The sequence below is a fragment of the Sarcophilus harrisii genome, chromosome 1, assembly GCF_902635505.1.
Source record: "Sarcophilus harrisii chromosome 1, mSarHar1.11, whole genome shotgun sequence".
Classification (NCBI taxonomy): domain Eukaryota; kingdom Metazoa; phylum Chordata; class Mammalia; order Dasyuromorphia; family Dasyuridae; genus Sarcophilus; species Sarcophilus harrisii.
In genome coordinates, this window is record NC_045426.1 from 545,642,361 (window position 1) to 545,668,607 (window position 26,247).

The following is a 26,247-nucleotide window of genomic DNA, read 5'->3' on the forward strand; positions in this document are numbered from 1 at the left end:
TTACTTTTTTTTTGAACTTAGTAGGCTGTTCAATTTCCTCTTACCATTTAGCTACTCATAATTAAGGAAAGTTAATTATGTAAAACATAGCTTCAAAAAAGTAGATTACCAAATCTGTAAAGCACTCTAATAGAAAAAATAAAGAAGCATCTTTTAATCTTACCTGACAACTTCCATTGATTACAGTTGACTACATTTCTCTAATCCTAGAGGTAGTTCTAGAACCTCACAAATTAGCATAATATGCAGTTTTATCTGGAGCAGTGAGGACCTTAAGCTGGATACAATAGGAAGAAACACTAGGTAGTTCCAGAGAAGAGGACTAGGACTGAAATCCTGGCTTTATTATCCTTTGGGCAAGATATGTTTCTTTTGTGGGCCAATTTAAATTCTAGCTTGGGATCAAGTTTTCTTCTTTAAGGGTAACTACTATTCTGTCTTCATTTTAAAGATCCCTTCTATATTTTTTTCATCATATAAATCTTTTCAAAACATGAAAATTAACTGGGGAGAAAAAAACTTCTATTTTCAACTTGCATTCTAAAGGGAAGCTGGGTAATTTGAAGAGGCAAATAAACAATCATTGTATAAATGCTTTAAATTTTTGTCTATTCAATTCCAACAGATTTGTGGTGAAAAATGCCATGTGCCTCCAGAGAAAGATCTGTAGAGACTGAATGTGGTTCAAAACATAGTGTTTATCTTTTTGGGGTTATTGTTGTTTTCTTGGGTTTTTTGTTTGTTTGTTTGTTTTTTGTTTTCCTTTTGATCCAATGTTTCTTGTGGAGTAAGAAGGATATGGAAATATCAGCCATATTTAGAAAAACTGCATGTGTTTAACCTATATTGTTTACTGTCTTGAGAAGGAGGAAGAGAGGTACAAAAATTTGCAACACAAGATTTTGCAAAGGTGAATGTTGGAAATTATCTTTGCATGTATTTGGAAAAATAAAATACTGTTTAAAAAGAAAAAAATTGCCTATTAGAACCAGATATACTTAAAAGTTTTAGTAAGATAAAATAACATTACATTATTTATGACAATTTTCATCAGGTGTTCTATAAAGTAAAACCTATTTTAAGGACAAAGATAGAAAAGAAACTATGTATTTGCTTTAAAGTCTTTATTAACCTGAATATAAAAAGACAGAAATGTAATCTAAGATATAACAGAGTTCTTTATGTGGAAACAATTTTTTACAAGTGAAAAAATAAATACCTCTTGCAATAAAGGTTTATATGCTAATGTGCCATAAAAAAGTAGAATTTTAATATTTTGACAAAATGTCTGTGCAAAGAAACAAATGCATAAACACATCACTGCTACATTAAGGCAATATGAAAAGTATACTCAGAAAAATCTCAGTAAAGTGACAGTGTGGTTTTCTAGCTTGAATTTAGCTAGTATTGCACCCAAGAAGGTAATCTAGGTTTCCCTATGTCCTAGAAAAACCCACTAGTTGATCAGAATCCAAAATGCCCAAATGGGGAGTGGAAGGTAGGCTTAAGAAGACAAAGACAAAACAGTCCCTGCACCCCCAATATAAAAAGAGGACAACAAAAGGTTAATACTCAAGCACTTAAAAAAAAAAAGCTTATACAATGCTTATGATACTTAGGATAAGATCTTAAGTAAGGCTTGATAAGTTCAAGCAAAAATAACCACCACCTCGATGAGGCTGGAGAAAATAGCTAGAAAGAACTATAACCACCATCATAGTTTATACCAACCAAGGAATAGTCTAGGCTTGTGTAATTTAGTCTTTCTAGGGAAAATGTTCTCCCTTTACTCAGAAGAAATGACTTTCCACAAAACCAAGGACCCAAAGGAGTGGTTAACAATGATCAGGAAATTATTTAACCAAGAATTTTACTTTTCAGAAGTTACCTTTCTAAAACATGGAAGGGGGGAGGGAAGTATTGTTAAGGAAAAAAAATAACTACCTCACACTGAATTGAATCATCTGTTTTCTAATAGACAGATCAGAATCTGACACTAACCAGCAATTACTTTTTTTAAAAGTCACAAAACAGATTTTTAGAATCTATTAATTAACCCTCCAATCCTTAAACAACTTATAAAAGCAAAAACTGACAAAACAATGTATACTTACAAAAAAATTCCTATTATAAATGTCTGGAATGACCACATAAAAGGAAAACAAAATAAATCTTTAAAATCAATTCTTAAACAATTTGCTCTGGGTAGGAAATTTTCTTCAGAGATATTAAACATGTTTCCAATATAATCAATCCCCTACAAGTGCCCAATTTTTGGCACTAGTATCACTTTATCTGTCACTGAAGAAAACTTTTTCTTATAGGTTTGCTCTTTAAGATGATAGCAAAGTTCATTGAGACTTTCATATTCTCTTTTCCTTGGGTACCACAAATGGAGTTGGTTTAAAACACGGTTGTGTATTCAGAAATGTTTCCTTCAGGGGAACATTCTTCATCGCAGGTAGGCATTGGAGTAACCATTTTTCCCCACAGGTTTTTTTTTTCCTAGTTCATAATAGTGCAGTTTTTAGAAATGTGGCTTATAAAGTAAATGTATCAGTACAACATATCAGATGACTGTAAGATTGAGGAGGCTTGTATGGGTGGGAAGATACACATGCTGAACATGTTCTATTCGGGATCTGCAGACTGGACATGACTAAAAAAAATAAAGAATATCTGTTAGAACACCTTTTTATTATGCTCTGGCTTTTTCTTTGGAGTAGACATATATAACACATTTCTTTTTCAGAAAAGTATAATCAATTATCCATGGTAGTTAGCAAATAAATAATTCAAAAATAGTTGATTCAATCATAGTCTAGTTCTTTTATGCTTTCCTGGAGCCTGGATAGAAATGTTACAAACAGAAGATCTTTATAAAAATCCTAAAATTTAGGAAATAAACTAACCAGGATTTCTATCAAACTTCAAAAAAAAATAAATAAATAAATAAATGCTGTAGTCAATGAGTGACCATTATAGACCTTTCTCCTCCAATGTATTGGAGACGTGTAGGAAAATACAGAAATATTGCAGATCCATCCTCTAATCTTTGCTAAGGCAAGTAATAGAGGAGGTAAATATAAAATGCTAAATGAGTCCAAAGCCAATATTTGGATGATTATGTAAATCAGTTGGCTCAGTTTTATTTGATCAATGATTGGGCTGCACATCCCTAGACCTGGCCAAGAGTTTTGCAAATCTGTGCTCTTGATTACAAGAAGAAGTGAGTGAATTGAATATGCACACACATATTCTCAGTATCAGAAAACAAATCAAGTGTGTCCCTCAATAATAACGGCATCTTCACACATTAGAAGACAACTCTGTTGATTAGATTTCCATCACAAAGCTATGGATCCCACCACTGATCAGTAGCCTGGGAAGGGAATATTATTTGCTCTTCATGGCAAGTTTACATAAAATTGATGATCCACCACTGAAAAGTGAGCACAATTTTCAACAGTTTGTACCCAATGTCAAAAAGTAGCAAGAAAAGCCATAAAAATACCACAAATTACTACAAAGAATTTTTGAAGTTTGATTAGATATGAAAATTAATGTAAATTCTTTTAAACACACAGAGGTGACCCCTTAAGCATACTGGAGAGCAGAAAGATTCTAGTTCAATGAAACAATTGTTACATAAATTAAAAATCCTGTCTGACTTCAAATTTCAAGTATAGGATAAAGGTACTTTCCCTTATTTTCATAATTGCCAAATAAACATCAATATGTAAATTCAAATATTTTGCCAATACAAGAAATATTAAACAATAACTTACTAAGAGACATATGTCAGTCATTTATTTCTGTAGCTGGAGAAGGCCATATTTAATTTGGGAAAAAGCATAAATCATGCAATGTCATAACCATCATAGATGACTTGACATTTCACATACCTGTAACCGGGCAGCACAACCTTCACAGCATACAGTATGACCACAAGGACAAAATGTTGAGTTTATTTCTTCTTCACAGCACACCATGCACAACATGGCTTCCTTCAGTTTCCGTAATTTTTCCTGGAGTGCTTTGCTTTGCTGGCAGCTGAGCCCTTCACAGCTCCCACAGTTCATGCTACTCTCTGAAGATTTCAGGGGAGAATTGGGTGGGCTCTGGTCACTTCTTGAAACAAGGTCCACGACCCCGGCATTATAAAGAGCCCTCCTTGCGTGGTCATACACCTCCTTGGATGTTCGTTTAATGTCAAAGACATACTTTTTACCAAGATTAATGTTTTCATTGAGAAACAGAGATGCCAGATGCCCCTTTAAGTCTCGACTGTACTGCATCATGACAGCACTGGTAACTGTGTCACACCTGCAACAACAGAGTGAACAAAAGTCTACTTTGGTCCTTAAAGATACTATATGTGCTTTTCCAGAATTCAGACAACTAAATGCTATAAGACAGACATTTAAAACTTTAGGTTTTTACTTTTACTAAGGGATTCTTTATGTTTTATATTGGTCTGAAAATGGTTTTGATAGTTCTACTTTGTAAGGATTTTAAAATGAAGGGGTCCTCAGTAGTCCCACAAAACTGAAAAATATTTAATTTTCTGAATTTTTAAAGAACTATCACATGCTGAAGAAAAGATAATTGAATTTTTAAACGTTATAAAGGTAGCAGCTATATTAGCCCAATGATTCAAGTTCAGAGGGAGAAGGGATAACCCAAAATAAAGTTAAAAAAAAAAAAAAGAAAACATATTTCTATAATTCATACACATGTATTTCTTGGAGGGGGGGAAGGGGAAACAGAACCAAACTGATAACTATGTTGATCTTATGTGGTTCTGCTGCCATGAGAGTAAAACATTCCCACAGAGCAAACTTTTCTCAAATTATATTAGAGAATAATGGGAAGAACATTCTATGAAAATGGAGAATTCTGTGGAATTTTGATTTTTGGTGTACTGCTACTGATAAGTTTGTTCTTGTGTCATGTCTAACTCTTTGTGGCCCAATTTTTGGGTTTACTTGGCAAAGATAATAAGAGTGGTTTTCCATTTCCTTCTCTAGCTCATTTTATAGATAATGAAACTGAGATAAATAGGGTTAAGTGATTTGCCCAGGATTACACTAAGTGTCTGAAGTTGCATTTGAAACACAAGTCTTTCCAACTACAGGTCCACACTCTAACCACTAAGCAACCTGGCTGCGCCACCCAACAACTAACCTTGTTATGAAGGATTTATTCATATAAGTAGACATTTATACCTGTAAAAAGCGTGTGTAGAGCAGGGCCCTACCATCACATATACAGCCATATATACCTGTAAAAAGCGTGTGTTTCAGTAATTGCCCGGTAAAGTCCACTTGCTGCTCTGGTGCTGATCATTTTAAAGAGAAGAACGATGCTATTACCAGATTCCTTAGTGACTGTCAGGTACACATTTTTTCCCGACTGAGTTGCCATCTGAACAACAGGATATGCAATCCTAAAAGAAGGAGAAAATAATATGAACATATGAAACTCATGGCTTATTTAAGAGCCATAAATATTTTCTTAAATTTTGGCAAAAACACTTTAGTCACGAATAAAACATAGTTACTTAACATGCCAACGACAAACAACCCACTAATATGTTAAGGTAAATAAGAAAAAAAGTTTATGAACATATAAGTATATCCTTGCATTTACCCAAAATAGATTCAGACTGAAAAATAATCTAATTCTATTTATGGGTAAGTAAGGTGTCTCCTTAGCAGTGAACCACATACTTTACTAATACCAGGCCAGTGAATGTCCACTTTCTAAAGTACATTAAATAGTAACAGATGACTGAAAATGTTAATGTGTATCCAAAAGAATGCATTTTATTCAATGGGTGATAATTTTTTAGATCAAGTCTTTTTTTTTCTATTTTTATAATCAAGGCTATACTAATACAGCTCAGAACTTTAAAGACTTTGGTTACCTGTTAATTGGGCTAAGATCATCTTTACAAATTGAGATTCCTTCAGGTCCTACACCAATGAGCAGTTTTTGCCCTTCACTGTCTCTAACAGAATGCCATTCCACACCATAGTTCTCCATTGCTGATACAATTCGCAAAACTTGGTATTCAGCTGAAGCCTGACTCATCCCTTCCAGCTCCTTGTGCTTCGCAGTAATACTATAGAAGAAAAAAAAAAATTAAGCTCTATCAGCAAAGAATTATCCAGAAACACCATTTTATGATATTCTAAACTTGAAGATAATAAGTTCTAGGCATTACATGAATGATTACTGATAAACTATATTAATGCATCACTAACAGAAATCTGACATGATTTAAATGAATTGTTGCTTTAAAGCTGAATTTCCACTTCTTTTGAAAGCTACAATAAAATATTCAACAGTTTTTGATAGACCAATAGATTATATCAATAGTCTATGAAAGTAGAAGCCCATAATTACCTGTTTAAGGCAGCACCCGAGAGCTCTTTCGAACACAGTTCCTCATAGTTATACTTGGCGGTGTTTTGATTATAGTCACCAAACTTTGTCTGTGCCAAGAGTGCACTGAGTTCAACAGCATGTTCTGAGGAACACTGAAGATTGCCAGCCAAAAGATCCTCTTTTATATGCAAGAAAAATATATGCCTACAAAAGAATGAATTTAGTTTTAAAAATCCCAAGTTAAAAACACTGTAAAGACATTTTAACATGAAAACTTTACACAAGCAAAATTTTGAGTAATTAAAATAAGTGAAAGTTCTTAATATTGAAACTGAAACACAGACAATTTAAACTAGATTAAATCACAGTAAAACAAAAAGTTTCTTTCTGATACAATTTAAAAATCCCTGTGATATTTTACATCAATTATTCTTAGTAACACAACTTTACATACCCTGCTATTTAAAACACATATGGAAGTTATTTCTCAAATAGCTAGAACAAAAGATTTACTGCCACTTGATAAGCATTATAAGATAGTCATGTTTATTCTAAATAAGAGTGTTTTGGATATGTAGAAAATCAATCAGTTGGAGCAGAAAGAATTTGGAGTCAAGTTCTAGGTTTGCATCCCAATTCTATTAAATCATTTCTCTGAGAATTAATTTTTCATTATTTAATTCAATTTTGTGACTTCTATGATGAAAAAATGTTACTGAATACTGCCAAAGAAAGCTGCCTCAAAGTTAGAACAGCAAAGCTCCTTCACTCACAAGCTCCTGTAAATAAGCCACAGGAAAACTGTGCTCAAAGAAGGTAAATATGGTTTCTATTAACGCAGACATCTGCTAGTCTTTAGTGCTTGTTGAGAATGATGCTAAATCTGAAAAACGAACCCATTAAAAACTAGTTTTGTAATAGTGACTGTAGGGCCCTGCTCTAGCAGCAATTCCATAAAAACCACATTATGACACAGCCTTAGACAAAGATTAGGGAAGCTCCACCCTGCTTGTTTGCTTCTCAGTCCCAACCCTCAAAGAGAAAAACTATTAGGTAGTAAATAATTTAAAATAGCTTTGAAGGAGAGAACTATTGCTTAAAGTCATAAGGAAAGAATAAATCATTAAATGTTTTATTGTCTCAATGTAAAATCTTTCAGAACTGACTTTTAAAGTTTAAATTGGTAATCAGATCCTGGTCACCAGGCAGCAAGGAGCTTTCAAACAATATCATCAACTTCACACAGATAATCTATGCATATGTCTAGACAGGCAGCTGTCAAGCCCAACAGGTGGTCAATAGTCACTAATGCTGACCCCCTGTGTGCATTTGAGTAAAAAATCTGTAGTTCACCATTCGATATGTCCACCTTCTAGATTGGATCTGAAATAATTTTTGGTTACTTCCCCTCAAAGTAAATAAGGGGGAAAACACACTTTGTGTTTAGACTTCCCAAAAGGGTACGATATAGTTTTTACAGTTTCCCAAGCATTTTCCTGCCAAAATCATATTATCATTCAGGTTACTAAGTGAAGGGATTCAAATTTTTAGATGGGGGGAAGGAAGAAGAGAAAAAGTACCACCAAGTATAAAATAATTCTATTAACAAAACTCAGCAGTGTTCCTAACATTGGCCCTTTCTCTAGATATTATATTCTTTTAACTAAGAGAAAGAAGTATGTGACTTGTGAGAACACACTGTTGTTTTTTAATCTAAAAATATTTTTCAATAAGGTGATTCAGTGATCACTCAGTGTAATGGAGAAGTGTTTTTCCCAATTATGTTTCCTTCTAACCATCTGGAATGGCAACTCTTTGTTTTTGTCCTGAGTAAAGCAGGTGAAAGGTTACTCAAGGCTGTTCACTGAACACTATCAAAACAAGCAGCTGTATTCAAACAACTGTTTCATGCCTGCAGTGGGTGTTTCTTTTCACAGAAGATAGCAGACAATATATCTACTCTGGTCCTAGAGATATCCTGGAACCACAAAGAGAAAACTGCAAAGCATTTGCTAGTTCTTTATTCTTAAATAAACGCCCAGAAAGATAGTGCAAACTTTCTAGACAAAACTTAAAAAATTGTATTCCTTAAAACACAATATTCCCCCAAATTTTAATGCTTAAGTGAGAGAAAGAAACTAATTCTGTTTCCAATGCAAAATTAAGTATTTGATATTTTAGAAGGGAAAAATATTATCAGTATAGATATTCTCCTAATGCCCTAAAAATGCCATCAGGATTTGTTAAAAATCTTCAGGATTCATTAGAAAACAGTTTGAGAAATATTACTCTAAACATTATGCTAGTTAAACCTTGAAATATGAAATTCTCTTACGTCTGTAAATGTTTCTCAAAAGTGATATTGGAAAACTCAGAGCTACATTTTCCGGCCAAACTTAATAAACATTAATTTTCAGTTCATTAAATTACTTGATTCATGGTACTACTTAATTCACAGTTTCACTACAAAGATTTTCTTATAACAAAAGAACAATAAAAATTTCAAATTACTGGAGGTATTTCAAAGGCAGTTATTTTTAATGGCAAAAAATTTAATTGTAAAATGAGCATTTTTTTTTTTGAAAAACAAAGCTGAGAATGTAAGACAACGAGAATTCCTCCATTTTACACTTACTTCCACAATGTCCCTTTATAAAGCTTGGCACAAATGCTATTGTTAAAATTTAAAACATTTCTCAATTCTATTGACTTCTTTCACATTTTTTTTTTTTTTTAATAAAGCCCCCTTTTGCTTAAAAGAAGAGACTCACAGACTAATTAGGAGTTAGATTTCTTTTGATATCTGGAAATCTTCTGGGATAGTAGTTGCTAATTTGCCAAATGCCAGGTTTATTACTAAGGGGTTACTCTCAGTCATTGACCTAAAGTTACACTTCCCAATTACTAAGGATCTTATATCATCCACAGCCACACCAAGATTCACTTAAAACTAAATGTTAAATTGCACTTGCCAATGTTCCTATAATGACTAACTCTGAAAACAATTTTTTTTTTTAACTCATAAAGTCTAAGCTGAACTTAAGTCTTGAAGAAGTAATTAACCCAATACTGTCCATTTATGAAGATACTAAACAACTATAAGCAGGTTACATGATAGAAAACTGGATTTCCAGGGCCACTTGTGCCTTAAGACTTTGTGGTCTTAATCAGTCTCCTTGTGACCCAATATTGTGAAACTGGCAAGACCAAAGATACATGAAAGAATTAATATAGTTAAAATTAACTGAGCTACACTGTTCAATGTACTGAACAAATAAATTCCTCTTAGATAAGGTTTGATTATCACCTAGGATGGAGGTTTAAATAATTCAAAATGTACAGTTCTCTAGACTATAGATCAAAACTGATTCATTGATAATAAAAGATACATATGTGTTTTGGGTTTTTTTTTTTTTTTGGGGGGGGCAAGACATGTCATTTTATTAATGACAGAGACCCTGTTCTACAACTTCAAAGCATATGAAAACCAATGTCCTAGAGATATCACAAATTCATCATGTCCAAATCAGAACTCACTATGTCTTTCCTACCAAATCATTCCCCTTCTAAAACTTCTCTATTTCTGTTGAAACTACCATCTTTCTTCAAGTCTACTAGATTCATAATCTTGTACTTATCTTCGATTTCTCTCAGCCCACACAGTAATTCACTTAACAAATCTTGTTATTTCTGCCTCTACTTGTCACTTATCTCACACTTGCCATCTTAGTCAGGTTCTCATTATGACTCACTAAATTATTGAAAAATCAAGTCCTTCATTCCTTCGGTCCATCCACAACACTGCTGCCAGTAATTTTCCTTCAGTACATATCGGACCATCTTATTCTCCAACTCAATCTTCTCTAGTGACTTCCTGTTGCTCATAAAATGACATAAAAACTCCTCTATGGACTGTGCCAGGACTGGAGTCAGGAAGACTCATCTTCCTGAGTTCAATTACAACCTCAGACACTTATAAATTGTGTGATTCTGGGCAAGTCACTTAACTCTTTTTGCCTCAGTTTCCTCATCTATCAATTTAGTTGGAGAAGGAAATGGCAAACCACTCCAAATATCTTTGCTAAGAGAACCTCAAATGGAGTCAACAGAGTGTTGGATAAAATTAAATAAAATAGTATATATTCCAAGAATATATGAATGTAACTTTTTCATCAACTATTCCATTCAACAACCTATCTCTAATTATATTAAGCCTACTTAACCATAAATTATCTTAAAACTAATTGTGCTTTGTTTAGATGGAGCTGTTTTGTACAATGGAATGACTCATTTCTTTAATGCATATTGCATTAAATTAATGTTCCTGTATCTTCTTTTTAGGGCTTCCTTTAGTTTTTAACCTAGTGCTGCGATATATCCACTTATGAGGTGTTATCAAAAGCCAACAAGGTCACTGGTACAGGATACCAAGAATACAAAGCCAACCAGAATACAAACCTGCCAGTATTTGTTGATCAATGAAGATAAGTCAGTCAGTCAGTCAATAAATATTTATTAAATACTCTGTGCCAGATACTAATAAGCAAAGCAATGGGGATACAAAAAGAGGAAAAACACAGCCCGTCTTCAATAAAGTCATAATCAAGTGAATAAAAATCACTTACAACACCACACTAAATCCACTAATTCACAAAAACCTTAAACTAAGTCATTACTTTATATATTCTTTCTTTGGTGTTGACTTTGTGTTTGGCATCCAAAATAACTATTTTACTCTATTCCCAGTTGTTTAATCAAATAAAGAAGACTATGAAAACATTCTGTAATACTTTAAAAAACAATATTGCAGTACTGTTGATGCAAGAGTTTTACATGATCAAATCATGAATTTAGTCTCTAATTTTTTCAATGAACCTGGCTAAGACATGCCTAAGACAAAAATAGAGATTACTAAATTACTTAGTTTTCATAAAGATCAAAAATTATTAAGATGATACTAAACAAAGGCAATTAATTTTCATCCTGCAGCTAAAGAATACATTATATTTACTGTTTATTGCTGTCTTAGCTAAGACACATTAATAATGTAAACACAGACAAAAGTCCTATTATTCTAGTGTTTCATAAAGAAATGGTAGACATAATCCAGGACTCTTGGAAGGTATTGTTGGGACAGTGAGCAAGCTCTTGGTCATCATTCCTTCCCCTCAAACACAGTGCTCTTAAAGGTTCTGAAAAGACCACAATGAAGGCAACTTGCCCTTTACATTCACTAATGTTTTGCCCATATTAAGGAGCTAAATTCCTGACTGATTCCCATGATTGGGCAACTGTGTCAAAGACAGAGGACTCTTGTGGAGGAAACTTTCACCCCCAGTTCATAAAAGGTTGGAGAGAAATGACTATTTCTTTTGAAGAGATCTTCAAATGTTTTTTATGTTTTCTTTCTCTTGAATGCTGCCAGAGTCCATGCCCCGAGACATTCAGTAGTCATCTTTGATAAAACTCCTGTGTATTATGAACATGTTCCTTAAGAAAAGAGTTGGGAGATGCTGAACCTAGCAAGAGTCAAATAACATCACAACAAAAATCAATTAGAAAAATCAAAATGAAGAAGTCATGGCATACAATTAAAACAGCTCCAACCTGGCAAACAAAGAGAGAAAGGAATAAACATTTATATAAAACCTACTAGATGTCAGGCAATGTTCTAAGCACTTAAGAAACAGATCTCATTTGATTCTCACAATAACTCAGATGAGATAGGTGGTGCTATTATCTTCAATTTACAGTTGAGGAAGTTAAAGCAAACAGAGCTGAAGTTAATTTGTCCAGGTTCACATAGCTAGGAAGTATCAGAAGTTAACTAGAATCTTCCTCATTCTAGGTTAGGAGATATATTCACTGTGCTATCTAAAATATAAACTAATTTATAGAGGACGATACTGAAATTTAAGAGCAATATTGCCTCAATACAGCAAAAGGGAGAAGAGGGAAAAACAAAAATGTTATGAAGGCTTAACCTGAGACTCAATTATGCTAGATTATTTTAAAAACAGTTAAAATGAAATTGGGAGTAATGACAACACAAAGGAACAAACAAACAAAAAAAATGTTATCAAAATGCTGATATGGCTTTTCCAAGCTATTTCTTTACAATGACTAGGAAGCCACATTGAGATGTAGTTCCTGATGGAATATGACAAACATTTAAGGAGCAGAAATACTAGCAAAGAAAATAAAATTGGGAAGAAGAGCTGCATCAGACCAAGTATTCACAGAGGAACTCTGTGCCATTGACAATTCAATTTTAAGGTGGTTGAAGCATTAATTAAAAAAAAAAAATACAGAAATAGAAGAGTTAACAAATGTAAGTAGACATGGACCATATGCTTAATTTTTCATCTTTATGTAAATAATCTTAACATATTATCAAGGCCATTTTTGATGGAAATAGGTAATCTTTTTGAAAGAGATATTCTACAGACTACTATGTTGTAGTTTTAAGAACGTACAAAGTAATCCTGACAGACACAATAGAGAATTTTGTTATAAGATGTATGTTCTCCAGAGTTTTAGTTATTGCCATGTGGATACTGAGTAATGACTCCAACTGGAGGAGCAGCTCCTTAGAATTAAGATCCTTCATACTTCCAACATTAGGACTCTTGTAAGGAGTATGACTGAATCTGCTCAATAAGGTCTAAGACCATTCAAGGGTTTGTAGGAAGGATGCCAGTAGATGAAAAAGATGTGATATATATAATTAGATGTGTAAATCCCAAAGCTATCTTGCATCTTTACATCTATCACAGATATATAATGCAAACAGACAACAACAACTCAATAGCAAGATGGGAGATGGGACTACAGTTAGAAAACTGCTTGGCATTTTTAAGGATTTCAAGCTTCTCTCCAAAACAGAAAGCAGCCCTTTAAAATCAATATTCTTTTGATGATAAAAATTTAAATATCCTTTTGGTGGTGTTATATTTTTGTGAATCACAGAATAAAACAATCTTCATAGAAAATCAAATCATTGAGTTGCCCAAAGGACAAGGAAGAGAAACAGTAAATTGATGGCAGTATGTTAACAGGATAAAAGGTATATTAGGGAGTGATGTAAAAAGTTATCAGAACTACATGACTAGAGAAGTGGACCAGTAATGGAGCAAAGGAAGGAATAAGAGAGATACACTGATGGTCAAGATTGAGATTTCTAGAAGGATATAAGAATTCTAAAAGGTAAGATGATATAAATGGCAATCTTCATCACTAGACTCTTTTAAGGAGGCAGCACTCTCAAGAGATTTATAATCTATAAAGGAATAATATGCATAGTTAAGCATATGTGAAATAAACACAATCAGCAAAGGTGATGTGATAAGCTTTCAATGTACTTTTAAGACACTTCTCAGAAGTAAAGGAATGACAGTAGGGCGTATTCTTGGGGATAAGAGTTAGCGTATACAAAAATGTGGAGACAATAATAAGATAGAGGAACATGAAAGAGGCCTGAGTAGTAAAAAGGTTAATTTGGCTAAAGTATAGGGATTGTGAAGGGGAGTAAGATATGAAAAGATAGGAGCTAGGCTGACAGAGGAGCTTGCATCTGACCCTGGAAGTAAGAGACAGACACTGGTGTTTATTGAGTAATGGAATAACACATTTGAACTGTGCTTTGGGAAAGCTACTGACGACTGTGTAGATGATTAATTGGAGAAAAGAAAACATGTCCAAAAATTTCTAATTTTTTTAAAAAAACAAATCGACAAAACCATGACTGTGCATAAAAACTTGAGTAACAAGGAAAATAACAGAAGAATGAATGATGAATAATAATTCTAGACTCAAAAAGAAAAAGTAATTATTTTCAAAATAATTGTTTAGAGAGATCAATGAAACATACTAGACAAAGAAGAACCAGAACTAACTAGATATGACCTAGAGAATCATAAACTTGAAAAAACAAATTACTTAAGAAGGAACTCCCCTATTCTATAAGAACTGCTGAGAAAACCAGAAGTGTGGCAGAAATTAGCATAGACTATTAATAGAATATTAGAATAGGCTATTAGGCTCAGATCACATGCCACAATAAATTTAAAATGGATACATGTCTTGAAAGTTAAAGACCATACTATTAAAAAAAAATTAAAAGAAAATTTTACCAGGAACCTCCTTTCATAGCCAGAGGATGAATTCTGAACCCAAGAAGAGATAGCAGTGATTACAAAAAATGAGACAGATAATTTTGATTATATGGAACTAAAAAGGTTTTTAAATTGATTCATCTAGGATAAAAGAAACCTTGTATTAAATATTTCTGATAAGGATCTAATATCTAAGATATATAAACAATAAATTACACATAAAACTAAACAAAAGCCACTCTCTAACACATTAAATTGGACAGGGAAATGAACAACTAGTTTTCAAAAAGAATGCAAAGTATCAATAATAGTATGAAAGAATGTCACAAATCATTAATAAGATAAATGCAAATTAAAATTACTGAGGCTTTACTTCATGTCCAGCACAATGACAAAGTTGGCAAAAGATGGGAGTAGTCAATATTAAAGAGGCTGAGGAAAGATAGGTATTGCAACGTACTCTTCAATGGAACTGTGAAGTGGACCAGCTATTCTGAAAAGTGATATGAAATTTAGCAAAATGAATAAAATATTCATCTCTTTTGAACCACAGATGCCAATTTCAGGGATATACCAAAAGGCAGTTAAGGACAAAAAGTTACCAAGGTATTTATAGCAGCTCTTTTTGGAGAAGAAAAGAACAGGAAACAAAGTAGATGCCCATCAATTGGGGAACTGGCTAAACAAGTGGTAGATGAATTATGGAATGTTATGGTAAGAAACTAAGAAAATGACAAACACAGAAAAGCATAAAAAGATTCATGAAATGGGGAAAACAACACATACAATAAAAACAATGTAAATGAAAACAATGAAAGAGAATGCTACAAAATAATAATGACTGGCTGCTAAGAAGAGATATAAGAACTTCTTTGCAGAGATGAGAAGGAAAGTCTGAGTATAGAAACCTGAATGCTAAGACTTCAACACAATGATTTAGTTTTGATGAACTGTCCTCTCCCCATTTTTTATTTCACTGTTATGCAGCAAGATGAGGTTTTTAACCTTTCTTATGTCAAGAAACTTCCCATCTCTTTTCTCCTTGTCAGACTGATGAAGTCTATAAACCCTTTTTCAGAATACTATTTCTTGCCTATTTTCATAAAAAAAAAAAAAAAAATGCCAGAAATCTTTTTTCTATTCAGGTTCATGGTCTCCATGACATTTAACCATGGGAACTATGAATTCTAAGATAAATACCCCTGTTATATTGGGAAGGCTCTTTGTGATGGGGGAAGGAGTAATATACAGTGGGGAAATACAGATTTAAATAAATTTTTACTGCTAATTTTTTCCCCCAAGAAAAGAAACAAAGTTAAATACCATATCACATTCAATATGAATTAAACAGATATTTTTCTGAGCTCTTTATTATCACTAATCTGTGAAAGTCACAGAAAGACTAAGTATATTACCAGGTACATTAGGTACTGCCATCATCTGGACACCCCTCATCGGTTCATACTCAGATTACTATAATAGTCAACTGATAGGGTCTGCCTGTCTGTTCTTCAATTCACTCTCCAATCAACCATAATAACTCCCTGTTACCTCCATAATCAAATGCAAAATGTTCTGTTTGACATTTAAAACCCTTCAAAATATAGCTCTTTCTACCTTTCCAATCTTCTGGTACCTTACTACCCCTATAATGTACTCTTTAAATCACTGGCCTCCCACTTCTTCCACAAATAAGAGACTCCTTGTAGCTTTAGGCATTTTCTTCCTTAGTACTCTAGCCCTGGACCTCTCTCCTTCCTAATTTCTGTCTACAGACTTCCCTGGTTTTCTTCAAGTTTAGAGGAAGTCTTCCTTTGCTCTTCTTAATTCCATTGCTTTCCCTCTTTTAGAGATTTCCTATTCTTCCTGTATATAGCTTCTCTGTATATTTTTGCTAGTTGTCTTACCCAGTAGATTCAGAATTCCTTGAGGCCAGGGCTTGTCTTTTGCTGTTCTTTGTATCCCCAACACTTAGTATACAATGCCCACTTAGAATAGTTAAGATTTAATTTACTTATTATTCAAAAAAAATTTTAAACTATATACACATTAATGGAGAACCTGCTCCCATTCTGAGCCATTTCCAAACTATATATCTCCTCTATCCTGGTCAGCAAGCTCATTCTCCTTTCTTAAGTATTGGACTCTGCTCTAGGTGAGCCTTTGCCTTAACTTTCTGGAGAACTCATCACTTATTTTCAGGCTGTTTCCAAACCATGCTCCAATTGCCTCCTCCTGTTTTATCAGAAACGTAAGCTCCTTTAAAGGCAAGGACTGCCTTATTAGTTTGGATTTCTATCCCTAGCACTTACCACAATATCTGGCACACAGTGTACAATTAATAAAGGTTTTCTCATTCATTCATACAAAAAGAAATGTAAAACATTCTCCGTGAAAATTATGGCCAAAAATTGTGATAACTGAATCAACCTTCAGACTACACACCAAATAACAAAAATAGGGTTCATGTTAGTTCCTAGTCATGTATTCATGATAATTTATCACTACACCTCAAGCAAGGAATTGAAGTATTTAGGCTCACTGCTCCAATTTTTTGGTTGCTATTGTTCTCTTTTTGAATACTTTGAATTCATGACAAAGCTGAATCATCTAAAAATGAAGATTAAACTATTAGAGGTTTAGCCAAGAGTGTTGGGTTAATCTAACTAGAAGGAAAAACACCAGGACATCCTTAACTGTAAAGGAGTGAAGAAAAACACAAATTATTCAGTCTCTACTATAATATAGACTTGATAGATAAAATGTACTAATCTTCTGATACCTTTTTTCCTAAATGTTGTCAGCAATTAAATCTGATGAATTGTTTTTACATTAGAAACTCTCAAAGTCTCAAAACACCTATTATGGTCCTTATAATTTAAAATACATATCTATTATATTAATTCCAGCTTTCAAGTTTGAATTTCAAACAGCAGCAATGATTCTTATGAAAACATCATAAAAACAGGGGAATTGAATCTGTCAACTAAGTCTCATTCTTTTCATTCCCAATGTCACTCCCCCCCCCGGACCCCCCCCACCCCGAATTGATCTCCAGATCTGAATTGAAATCCAGCCTCAGACACTTACTAGCTATGTGATACTGAGCAAGTCACTTAACTGTCATGAGGTCAAGTACTGTCTTTGACTGTTCTTTCTCTCCCCAGGACTCAGCACACTGCCTGGCACCTAATAGAAACTTAACAAATGTAAAATGGATGTAATAATAGGACCTACCTTGTGGGAATGTTTTTGAGGATCAAATGAGATGGCATTTGTAAAGTGCATGGCATCTAATAGGCCCTATATAGAGTTAGCCACTTTCCAGTGATATACTAGTTGTTCCATAACATGGTGGTGGGGAGAGTGCTGAACTAAGAGAACATAAATTCCATTTCCAATTCTGACATTTACTAGTTGCATGGGCAAGTCACAACCATTTCATATATCTGGCTCTACTTTGTTCCAAAGAGCAACATTTAGGACCAACAAGAAGATATAATTTGTATCCTAACAGATCTACTCCAAAATTCAATACTTCAAGAAGAAATTTCCTAAAGAAGAGGATAGAACATTTATTTATTAAGGAAATTATAGGACCACTCCACAGTTTTTTTGTTTGTTTGTTTTGTTTTGAAGACAATCAAGGGTAAATGGTTTGCCTAGGGTCACACAGCTTAATTAAACTGTGTGAAACCCCTGTGGAACTCAGGTCCTCCAGATTCTAGGGCAGGTGCACAATCTACTCTGTCATCTAGGTGCCCCCTCTTCCAAATTTAAAATATTTTTCTAGCCTTTTTTCACTACACTATGTTCCATACAAACTGGATTTCATTGCTCCTACAACATGTTCTAAATTCGACTATGAAAATATATATATTTTGTGCCAGTAAATGACCTCTTCATCCCATTGTGTTTACTGAAATTTAATTTCTTTAAGACCTAGCTCCAAAGCTATATTTTCTTCTCTTCCCTGATCTTACTTTGATTTCTCAATGAAGCTCGCTGAGTCATTCTATTTCCTGAAGACATTTACCCTTATATCTACCTGTTCTACTTCATACTACATTGTAAATTTTTTTTTTATGAGGAGGATTATTTAGTATTTTTGAATTCTGCATGTGGGTCTTAATATTTTACTTAAGCTAAATTATGAAGAACACTGTAATACTTAGACATTACTCTACCCCAAACCAAAGTCAAGCAAGAACTACATCAGTAATCTTCCCTATGAACCTTCCTTTTGTTTCAATGAAATATATTTAAAACAGTTATATTCTATTCTGTATTAATACCCACAGAAAGTAATAGTGACACAGAAGAATTTACAATAGAAGTTTGGAGCAAAGAGGCTCCTTCATTTTACAGAAAGCTGAAATAATGTGACCAAAGTCATTCAGGGATCTAGCTACAGATCCAAATTTTCCAAAGTCCATTAGGAGTTCTTCCCATCCCATCATTCATCCTTAAAAGACCTGTGAAAATGAAGAAATTCAATGAAGAAATATCAGGTAAAAATGATGAAATTCAAAAGAAGGATATAAATTAACTATTGGTTTATTATGTTTTTGTTGTTGTTCAGTCCATTGTACATGACCACATCTGGGGTTTTCTTAGCAGAGATACTAGAGGGATTTGCCATTTTCTTTCTGCAGCTACTTACAGATGGAGACCTGAACCAAACAAGGTTAAATGACATGGTCAGGGTCACACAGTATCTGAGTCCAGGAAGGTGAGTCTTTATGGACTCCAGGCCCAGTACTCCATTCACTGAGTTACCTAGCTGCCCATTATTATTGTCATTTTAAGTAGACTAAGTTTAGTCCACAGGGAACAACTCAGTCAGACAAGCTGGGTTTGAATAATACTGATGTAACTTAGGAAAAAGTCACTTAACAACTAGAACCCTCCCAGTCTGTAAAATGATGATAATCTTTTGATATCTATTCTACTTCTAAATATATGATCCTATGATCATCTAGGGCTTTAAATTACTTTGTAGTAAACAATCTTAATAGTTCTTTATTATTCTAAAAGAGGAAATAAGCACTTATTTATTATAAATGATAAGTATAAGTCAAAGATGACTTCACACACAATCAGAATTGTTACTATAATAAAATTACATTATTTTATATATAAAATACTTTATGATTAGTTTACAGTCTAATAAAATGTCAGGTTTCATCCACTAATTTAGATTCTAACAGACAACACATTTAGTATATTATGTAAAAATTAGCAACAAGCCTAGAATCAAAACATTTTTTAAAAGTTCAAAACAATCAAAGATTCCCCACAGAAATTATATATTCCTAAACTTTTACAATACTTAAGTATTTACAGCCAAACCTTTTCCAAAATGAATGTAATTAATACTAAAATCTCAATAATATAGAGTGGTGATTTAGAATAACATGGAAGAAGACTACATGAACTTAAGTTTTTAAAAAGCATAGTAGTTGTTTTTTTTTTTAAATGAGAAAAACAGTTTTATTTCCAAGAATATAGTCTTGCTTTACTGACTAGATAAATTTGTAATTATAATTTGTAACTTGTAATTGATAAAACAAAGCAGTTCTGGCTTTTGACACTGTAATTATATACTTATGTGTAAATGGATACTTCAAGTCCTTAAAAACACTTTCTTTTCATAAGCACAGAAAATCAGACCCCTCTGCATCTTTTTCCACATTATTCATTTGCTTGGCAAGCCATTCTTCTCCCGACCCTCCTCCCAAAAAGGTTGTAAGTAAACTTCAGTTCAACCCTGTTCAAATGACTATGAATCCACAATTAGAATGATGTCATTTAAATGAGATTTTAGTGTAAAACAATATGATTTCTAGCATTAAATATGCTATAAGTGAAGCCATTAACAAAACTATTATAAAGTCTCTAGAACATCAAGTTTTAAATCAGAGCAAATATGCTAAGGATTTGAGTGAAGAGTTGTGCAAGATGGAATACATTCAAGAATGAATGTGATATAAAAGCAAAAGGGATCAATAAAAACTAGTAAGGCATAAAGCTACAAAGATTTTTAAAAATAAATTACATGTATATAATCATTTAAGAAATGCTTTCCTAAATATCTCATTGGATTCTCACAAACAACTTGTAGAGCAAGTATTTTCATTTTACAAATGAAAAAAAGCTCAAATAGTTTACCTAAGTGGTAGAACTCCCTTTCAAATAATGTGTTTTTGCATTGTATCATACTGCTTCTCTAAAATACAGCTGAATGAAAAATAACAACAACAAAAAAAATTAAAAATTTAAAATGTAACTTTACAGGCAGAATTTAAGTTTGTAGGCAGAATTTGGAGGTATGTTAACAGTTTGTCTTTGGAACACCCATTCTAAGAAATATGCCAGATTTCCCTCAGAAATTTTCTTTTATCATTTGCATTGGAAGACATGAAACATGCCAAGACTTTCAAACTGGGCTGATTAGGAATATAAATAAATGCCTGACCAAAATTTCCTCTGCCACCAAAATACAAATATAGATTTATCAGCCCAGTTTCAAATGTATTGAAATGGATTTTGAAAATCTCTTTAAGGGTAGAGAGTGGTAAGGAGGAAGGTAAGGAAAGGACAATAGAAGTTAATCATTAATTCAGTCAAAAACATTTATTAAAGCACCTACAATGTGCCACCACTATGATAAACTCTAAGGATAGAGTTTACACTATACAAAGGATACAAAGAAAGACAAAAGATAGCCTCACTTCTCCCAACCCCTAGAAGTTCACAATCTTGGGGTGGGAGGAATTATAACATACAAACCACTATGCACAAATGAGCTACATAAAGAATAAATAAGAAATAATCAACACAGGGAAGTCCCTAGGGACTTCCCCTAGATTTAAAAGGGATTGGAAAAGGCTTCCTATAGAAAATGAGATTTTTGCTGGGACTTGAAGTCAGAGAAGCTAGTAAACAGGGATAAGGAAGGAGAGAGTTCCAGACATGATGCTCAGCCAGAGAAAATACTTGGAACTGAGAAAGAGAGATGGAGTTGGATAGAGCTGAAGAACTGCAAGAAGGCTAATGACACTGGGGTGTGGAATGCAAAAAGACAAGAAATTTGGGCTGGATTTGAGAAAACAGTCTTTTTTATTTGATCCTGCAGGTCACAGGGAGCCAACCCATTAGAGTTTACTGAGTGAAGGGAGACACAGTTGGACCTGCTCTTTAAGAAAATTATTTTAGTGTCTGAGTGGAGAATGAACTGAAGGGAAAATATATATGGCTTGAATAGCCAAACACCCAGGAGGACACTGCAAAAGTCCAGGAGTGAAGAAATGAGAGCTTGCACTAAATTGATGGCAGTATAAGAGGAGAAAAGGGGAATGAATTTGAAAGATATTACCAAGGTAAAATTGGCTGGCATTATCTACAGATTGGATGGATATGAAAAGAGACTTGGGAGTTAGAATGACACCTACATTGAGAACTTGAGGAACTCAAGAAGATGGTGTAACAATAGTGGGAAAAAGCAGAAAGCAGAGAAGGTCTGGAAAAGACAGTGAGTTCAGTGGTGGGCATATTGAGTTCATGATTAAAGACATCCAGTTCAAGATCTAAAAGGCACATGGAGATAGGAAACTAGAAAGGCTGGGCAGGATTGGTAGATTTGAGAATTCTTAGCAGAGAGATGACAAATGAATCCAAGGGGGCTGATGAGATCATCAAGCCAAATAGTACAGAGGTAGAAGAAGGCCTGAGTGTGGGGCATCCCCATCTGAAAGAAATGATCTGGATGAAGATACAGCAAAGGAGCCTGAGAAGAATGTCAGAGGTCTAATAGGTAGGAGGAGAATCAGGAGAAGAGAGAGTAAAAGGAGAAAAGAGTAAGTGACAGTGTCAAAGGCTTCAGAAAGGTCAAGAAGGAGCAGGATTGACTAATCATTGGATTATAAATAGAATAAATTCCAGTGTAAACAAATAACATAACTAATGTTTATTCGTTTCAAAAGAGCTTCTAAAAAGATGCTCAATGAAAATGAACAAGCTGCTCCTAGGTAAATCCTTGTTTTTAGTTCTGTTCTCTCAGTTGAATATTAACATTGTCATTAGCAGATTACAAAATGGTTTAATTATAATTCTAAAGTTAAATTATTTGGCAAAAAGTCTCCACATTTTTTCATGTGTAAAATGAATTTGATGTTTTATATTATAATTCTTAATACAGAAATGGTGGTAACAACCATCTAAGAAATAATTTAAGCTAGAATTCTGTGAAAATAAGGTGAAATAAAAATACTCTCATCACACAATTAAATTATTAAAGTACTCATCCATATTTCTACAGATTCAAAAATACATTTGATTTTGCTGGAATTTATTTTTCCATCCAGAAGCCCAGAAAGGTCTGGAGGAATATTAAAAGCAAATCTAACTCCCCCCCCCCCCCCAAAAAAAAATAAAACCCAACAACAAAATAAATGCAACCAAAAATCTCAAATATTGATTTTCTACTGACCTCCAAGTTATTAATTGCTAAATTAAGCTTTCACAAAGCATCTGCAAGTTAAAATCATGTAAATAGCATTTAAATTAATGGGACTGAAATAGGATTTGAATATTGTACACGTCTATTTCTATAAACTTGAGAATTTATAAGCTTTACAACTGGTAAGATCTAAGATGCCTCTTAATTCAACTCCCTTCCATATTTTTTTTTAAGAAAAAAAAAATTAAGTACACAAAGGCTAATTGACTTGCTCCAGGTCAAAAAATAAGTAGAACAGAACAGAGGCCCCACTAACTTCAGTTCACTACATCACAATGCAATCTTACTTTAAACTTATTCGTTTAAAAAATTTTGATAAATTTTTTGTGGGCTGAAAATATCAGGATTATTGATAAAAAAAAAAAGTGCCATTTTGGAAACTGATTTTTACTACACAATACACCTTTATGTATCTGGCAAGAGAGTAAGCTGAAATGTAAGATACTGGGGAAAGTATTAATAATTTTTAGCCAAGTTTTACTGTGTTTGAAAATAATAATTTTTTCAATGTACTATTTTTAAACTAATTATCAGGGTAGGATTCCAGTTACACAGAGAGGGGAAGTCTCTTGAATTTCAATCAACAAATACTTAAAAGCAGCAGCCCTAGTTTGGGCTACTGTGAAGGAAAGCATTACAACCAATCCAAAACGACATTTTGTGTTGTACACTACGTGAATGTAAAACATTCATGCACATTATAGATTTTTTTTTTTAATCTCCAAATATAACAATCTAGCTTAATGATGATCTTTAGAATCAGGAAAAACTCAGAGAATTCTTATAATGCTTGCCAGACAGAATTGTTAGAAGTTTTTATTTTGTTTTTTTCAGTCAGACTCATGGCCACTGTAACTTGAGACTAGACTGAAGAAGTTGACCAAGTTTAAGTAACCTAAGAGGAACTGTTTCCAGTTTTTCAGTTAGAACAGCTTACAATGACCTAGAGTAACACTGCTGAGCCAGAGGTTACTATCGGACATTCAGAGGTTTAGGAGGAAGAAGTCCTAGCCACCCAGAACTCTATAACACTAAACACTAGCGTTTCATATGAATTCAATCCTGCTCTTCAGTAAGTTTTCAAAGAACTACAAAGTCTCTAAGCTCCCCTTTCAGATTTTCTAAAACAGATCAATATATTCAGCAACCCCTTTCTAACCTCAACAAAAAGTTGGATAATTGTGGACTTCAAGCTAATTTTTTAAACTACTTTTTTACTGGCTACATCTTGTCCAGAAACATGTAAGATATAACATATCTCGTCTGGAGGAGGTAGAAGAGTTTTAGTACAAAAGCACCACAGTCACATTTTACATTAGTTTATTTTGGCTTCATTTTACCTAGTCTGTTCCTGTAAGATGAGATGTGGCTCCACGAAGAACTTGACTCTTAGTTTAAGTCTGTAAGGGGCCAGCCCATCCATCTGCTGGGAGATTCGGTTTCTCAGATTCAACCATAAACTTTCGCCTTTGCTACCCGTAAATTGCAGTCCAAAATAATCAACTTCTATAATTCCCAATCTTCTGCAAACCTAAAACAAAAAGATGTGCGCATCACTTAAGCGGGATGTGTAATACTGCTAGATCAACGTCATTAAATGTATAGATTATATGTAAAAACAAATCCAGACTCTAGCCACTCTAGCATGTTTTGCAGCATGGAAAATTTCCTATGCTAACCCAGGAAACAAAGCTCAAAGACTCTGGAGATTTCAGGTACGGTGCTCGAACTTAACTGTGCTTGATCTAATATCTTAGCAAGCTTGCCAATAACCTTCAAAAGCAGCTGAAAAGTCACTGAAGCCAATCACTGGCTATTTTCCATTTGACTCCAATCACTGGAACTCTCTGCACCAGCACAATCTGTACAGAGGAATTTTCAATTCAGTATCTGGGTGATTTTAGCCATATGGACACTTAGAAAAAAACAAGCCGGGGAAACAAACACTCCACAAGTGTCAGCAAAGCTCTCCAAGAGGTTTTTCAGACCTCTCAGATCTTAGGATCTGGATGTAGTTGTGATTTTTAATAGGAGCCAAACTTGCTGTTTGGGATAAACTGTAACCCATATTTTTTTGCAAATCTTCCTTTTTTTTTTTTTTTTTAATTTCTTTTTACAAGTTCCAAAAGCAAAGATGCCAAATGGACAACGGTTAGGGCCGGGAGATGGTGGGGTTGTGTGAGGGCCAGGAGGTTCCTCAAACCACTGACAGTTCTGCAAAACATTAAACCCGACGGCAGATGTTTGGGAAGCAGGACACGTTCAACAAAGGATCCTTCCTGGGCATCTCAAGGACAACAAGAGGACTACGGGACAACTGGCCCCAAACGAGCTTGCGGGGTCTGGCAGCGGGGAGGTGGGGGCCGAATCCGGCGGACACCTGAAGCAGGTGCGCCCCCATCGCGGGGGGCCGGCTCGCCGGCGCACAGACCTCCCGGGCGCGCTGCCCCCAGCTCTCCGCCCGCGCCGCACGGCAGGGGGAGGAGGGGGCGGCGGCGGCCGCACGCCCGCAGGGGAACCGCGCCGCACGCGGGGCGCGCGGCCAGGAGGCTCCCGCGCGTTCCCCGGGGCGGCGGCGGCGGCGGCGGCGCCGCCTGGCCGCCCCCCTCCCAGGGCCCCTCCCGCCCCGCACTCACCTGGTTGAGACAGTCTTCGCCGTTGGCTTTCGCCTCCACCTCCACCTCCATCAGCACAGCGTCCGGCCTCGTCACATAGCACAGCATGGTGGGGGCCCGCGGCGAGCTCCGCTTGGGATGTGCGGCTCAGCCGATGCCTCCGCCACAGAGGCTCGGCGCCCGGCCCGGCCTGGGCTGCAGCAGCTCAGCGCAGCGAACAACTCCGGCGGCCCCTCTCCGCGCCCGCGCGCCCGCCCGCCCGCCCTCTCTCCCCCGCTTTCCCCCCCGGGCCCCAGCTCCGCCGCACTCCAGCAGCTTAACTGCCTGCCCCCCGTCAGCGACTCCCTCTGATATAGCGGCCCCGCCTCCTCCGGATGGGGTGCCGGCCAATCACGGGGCTCCATTCCCTTGGTCCTCGGCCCCGATCGGCCAATCGCGAAGGCTGGCCGCGTCTCCAGGCCCGAGCCTGAGCGAGCCGGGGCGCTCGCCCCGGGCTGCCTGCTCCGGGGCGCCTCCCGGGCAGCCAAAGGGAGGCAGAGAGGGCGAGTCTGGAGATACAGTATCCCCTGGCTCGGAGGCGGAGCTCTTTCTGCAAGAGCAATGA

The 26,247-nt window shown here is 35.2% G+C and overlaps 2 protein-coding genes across 2 annotated transcripts; one reads left to right on the plus strand and one right to left on the minus strand.

Moving 5' to 3' along the window:
• Positions 1–1,107: 1,107 nt before the first annotated feature.
• On the minus strand, positions 1,108–25,962 carry MYLIP (myosin regulatory light chain interacting protein). The gene is made up of 7 exons (XM_031946822.1): positions 25,665–25,962; positions 24,369–24,559; positions 6,412–6,597; positions 5,930–6,127; positions 5,285–5,449; positions 3,906–4,326; positions 1,108–2,659 (listed from the first exon to the last, which is right to left on the minus strand). The coding sequence occupies exons 1-7, from the start codon at positions 25,749–25,751 to the stop codon at positions 2,570–2,572; spliced, it is 1,338 nt and encodes a 445-aa protein (XP_031802682.1). The 5' UTR covers positions 25,752–25,962; the 3' UTR covers positions 1,108–2,569.
• Positions 25,750–26,247, plus strand: LOC116420649 (classical arabinogalactan protein 4-like). The gene has a single exon (XM_031946930.1). The coding sequence runs from the start codon at positions 25,750–25,752 to the stop codon at positions 26,245–26,247; it is 498 nt and encodes a 165-aa protein (XP_031802790.1).

Bases quoted from the DNA above. Each gene is read 5' to 3' on its own strand.
- LOC116420649 (XM_031946930.1), top strand. From the start codon at position 25,750: ATGGTGGGGGCCCGCGGCGAGCTCCGCTTGGGATGTGCGGCTCAGCCG.
- MYLIP (XM_031946822.1), bottom strand. From the start codon at position 25,751: ATGCTGTGCTATGTGACGAGGCCGGACGCTGTGCTGATGGAGGTGGAG. The intron at 6,598-24,368 runs GTAAAATGAAGC...ATTCTTTTGTAG, and splicing joins ATCTTACAGGAACAGACTAG to GCATATATTTTTCTTGCATA. The intron at 2,660-3,905 runs GTATGTGAAATG...TATTTTTTTTAG, and splicing joins GTTGTGCTGCCCGGTTACAG to TCATGTCCAGTCTGCAGATC.